Consider the following 3,733-nt stretch of genomic DNA (forward strand, 5'->3'; position numbering starts at 1 on the left):
TGGCGCATCACATGTGGGTCCCGCATGTGGCCCAGCTGCACCCCCCAAAAAAACCTAATAAAAAAAAAAATCACAGCTCAGCACTCACACCTGGAGGGGCCGAACTGGGCTCCGGCCGCCCCGTAACCCTCAGAGGAGTCAGACCGCTGCCCGGGGCCGGAGAGACCCGCTACCCCAGGAAGGTGATTTACGGACAGCGCCGGGGGCAGCGGCCGGCTGGGAGACAGTCACCCGGCCGAGACTGTGCAGCCCTGTGCAAAAACATAGGAAAAAAAAAAAATATATATATATATATATATGTGGCTATAAATATACAGCCTGGAAACCCCTCGGACCACGGGCACAGGCGAGCTCTGCTGCAAACTGCCCCAGCGGCCGGGACGAGCCGCGATGCCGGTGCCATCGGGGATGCGCATCCCTGCAAACAGCCTCAGCAATGCCCGGGAAAACCCCGAAACACAGGCAAAAATACCGACCCTAAAGCTTGCCTTTAAGGGAGGTGGGCTTTTTTATTTTTCCCTCTTTCTGTCTTGATTAAAACTCCAAAGGGAGCAGCTGAAACGGGGAAATGGAGCAGTTTAGTCCGCTGTAAAATAAAGCCACTGGCTCACCGGGGCGGTGTCAGGCTGGGGCCAAACGGGGTCCAGGGTCCCCCCGGGGCTGGGGCGAAGGTGGTTTTTCGGCAGCCGCGGGGGACGAAGGTCTCCGGGGCGCCTGGGAGCCTCCGGCCTGGGAAGCGCGCTGCCCGGCTGGAAAAGAGAGGCAGGAGAAGTGAGAAGCCGGAGCTCGGCAGGGCAAAGCTGGGGGCTCGGGCCCCCCTTAGAGGCGATGCCAAGGGTTAAAATGGGATTTTCCCTCGCGAGCCCAAATGTACGAGCCCCCCGGTCCCGTCTCGCCGCGTCCCCTCGCCCAGAGGGAGGCCAGGAGGGTTTTCACCAACACAGAAAGAAAAAAAAAAAGAAAAGAAAAGAAAAAAGAAAAAACAACCCAAAAACCCACAAACGAAAGGGGAGGCTGCGGAGCCCCCCGGTTCAGAGAAAACCCGACCCAGGCTCTAGTTGAATATAAGTTTTTATCTTGATGCAACATTGTTAAAACCGTCACAAATCGAAACAACAGGTCGTTAAAAACGCTTTGCACGATCAGTACCTAAAATGCACCAGGCTCCCGAGCTCGCTTTGTTCGCAAGACCCTTGTGTTTTCCCCAAGATAGTTTTTTTCCTTTTTTTTTTTAAAGAAACAACTTGTTTAAAAAAACCCCGCTCCTCTGCACAGGATCGGCCCCACTTTCGCTCCACGCACGATTGCACGAATTGCTTTTTTTTTGCGCAAGAAGTAATGTGCATTTTCTTTCCTCTCCTTCCTTCGACATCGAGGTTAAAATAATATTTCGTTTCCCGAGGGTTAATAAATAAATCTGGTGCATAGTGAGATAGCAGCCAACCGTTTTTGCAGTCCATATATTACTATATTGCCTTTCAGGTCGCCCTAGAATTGTTACCTCTCCCCCCCCCCCCCCACTATTTTTAAGAGCATAGATAATTTTAAATCTCTATAAAACAACAGTAGTATTTAACCCAATTGATTCCTGTATATAGTGCATTCGGCTTCTTCCCAACATCGTTAAATTAACTCGGATATTATTTGCATGCTATTACATACAAACTTTAAGACTCGTGTTTTTTTTTTTTTAAAGGGTTTTTGTTTTTTTTTTTTTTTCTCCGTAAATCACCAAGCAAAATATAGGCTCAGGAAAAAAAAAAAAAAAGGCAGAAAACTAACTAAATGCTACCTATGTACAGGGGTGAATAAGTTAAAGTGTGGCTCAGGTTCGCCGCCCCGGGGCTGCGGGCGGGCAGGGAGCAGCGCTGCCGCCGCCCCCCCGGCCGCCCCTGCCCGGCCTGGGCGCCGGGAGCCCCGGAGGAGGAAAAACGACACAATGAAGTGAGAAAAAATAAAATAAAATGAAAGGGGGAGGAGAGGGGGATGGAGGGAGCGGGGGGAAGGACGGCGGAGCCGCGCTCCCGCCGCGAAACACACCCGGGAAGGGGGAGAAGGGGGGAAAAGGGGAAAACAAGGGGGGAAACAAGGGGAAAAAGGGGAAATAAAGGGGAAAAAGGGAGAGGGAGGAGGGGAAAGCCGAGCCGCCGGCCCCCGCGGCGCCGTACACGTCCCGCATGCAGGCTGGCCCCGGCCCCGGCGGCTCCCACGCTCCAGTCCGCGGCCCGCGGGGGAGCCGCCTCCTCCAGCGGCCCGCTCCAAATCTCTTTTTTTGGGGGGGAAAAAATTAATAATAATAGTAGTAAGAGTGGGTAATCCTCCCGGTGCTGCTGCGGGCGAGCGGGGCCGGCTCAGAGGAAGAAGTCGGCGGGCGCCTTGGGGGCGGCGGGCGGCGAGGGCGGCCGCGGGAAGGCGCGGGCCGCCGCCAGCTTCTCGTACTTCTCTTTGTACAGATCCCGCTCCTTGGCCAGCCGGGAGACCTCCTGTTTGAGCTGCTCCACCTGGCCCTGGAGCTGGCACTTCTCGTTCTCCAGGATGTGCCGCTGCTGGACGCGCTTGTAGCGGCAGGACTGCGCGTAGCCGCGGTTCTTCAAGGTCCTCCTCTTCTGCTTGAGGCGGATCACCTCCTCCTTGCTGAAGCCCCGCAGCTGCCGGTTGAGCTCCCGCACCGACATACTCACCAGCTGGTCGTCGGAGAAGCGGTCCTCCAGGCGCAGGTGGTGGTGGTGGTGGTGGGCGGCGTGGTGGTGGCCGGCGGCGGGCGGCAGCTCCTCGCCGCCGAAGGGCTGAGGCCGGAACGACTCGTAGCCCTGGTGGTGGTGGTGGTGGTGGTGGTGCGGGGCGCCGATGAGCGCCTCCACGGCGTCCTCCGGCGTCAGGTTGAGCGCCTCGGGGTTGAGGTGGTGCTGGTAGCCCGACATCCAGTAGAGCTCCTCCAGCTGCGGCTTGGAGCCGAGCGGCGCGGCGCCGGGGCCGCCGGCGGGCTGCCCGCCGGGGCTGGGCGCGCAGAAGCTGGGCGAGGAAGGCACCGAGGAGCAGGGGGTGCTGAGCGGCGTGGAGGAGAGCGAGCCGGCGGGCAGGCGGTGGCAGAGCCGCTCCGCCTCGGCCGGCTCCTTCTTCACCTCGAACTTCATGAGGTCGAAGTCGTTCACGTACTCGATGGCCAGCGGGCTGGTGGGCAGCTCGGCGCTCATGGCCAGCTCCGAGGCCATCTCAGTCCATGGAGGGGCCGCCGGGCCCCGCAGCTCACCGCCAGCCTCCGGCCGCCGCCGCCGGGACCTGCCTCCGCCGCGGGACGCGGCCGCCGCGACGGGGCGCCGGGGCTCCGCTCCGAGGGGCGCCCGGGACTTTGCGCCGGGGCTTCCGCTGCGGGAGGCGGCCGGGCGCCGGGGCTCCGCTCCGAGGGGCGCCCGGGACTTTGCGCCGGGGCTTCTGCTGCGGGACGCGGCCGGGCGCCGGGGCTCCGCTCCGGGACGCTGCTCCGGGACGCGGCCGGACTTGGCGGCGCCGGGCGCTCTCCAGCACGGCTCTGCCTCCGCCGCTGCCTCCGGCCCGCCCGCCCCTTCCTGCCTCCCCTGGCACCTGCCCCGGCCCCACCTCCCCCGGGGGGCCGCGAGCCTGTCCCTGCCCCTCCGCGCCTCCTCCCGGCCCCGCTGCCCTGGGGGCGGGGGCCCGGCACCCCCCTGCCCGCTGCCGCCGGTGCTCGGCGCTGCACGCCGCCGCCCCGCGCCGC

The 3,733-nt window shown here is 61.6% G+C and overlaps 1 protein-coding gene across 1 annotated transcript; it reads right to left on the reverse strand.

Annotated features, from left to right (window-relative positions):
* Window positions 1-1,053: 1,053 nt before the first annotated feature.
* Window positions 1,054-3,733, reverse strand: MAFA (MAF bZIP transcription factor A). The gene has a single exon (XM_026113670.2). It carries the CDS (start codon window positions 3,210-3,212, stop codon window positions 2,352-2,354), a length of 861 nt encoding a protein of 286 aa, XP_025969455.2. The 5' UTR covers window positions 3,213-3,733; the 3' UTR covers window positions 1,054-2,351.

The sequence above is a fragment of the Dromaius novaehollandiae genome, chromosome 2 (assembly GCF_036370855.1).
Source record: "Dromaius novaehollandiae isolate bDroNov1 chromosome 2, bDroNov1.hap1, whole genome shotgun sequence".
Classification (NCBI taxonomy): Eukaryota; Metazoa; Chordata; class Aves; order Casuariiformes; family Dromaiidae; genus Dromaius; species Dromaius novaehollandiae.

What these genes read in the sequence shown, in the direction of transcription:
- MAFA (XM_026113670.2), bottom strand. Translation starts at nt 3,212, where the DNA reads ATGGCCTCGGAGCTGGCCATGAGCGCCGAGCTGCCCACCAGCCCGCTG.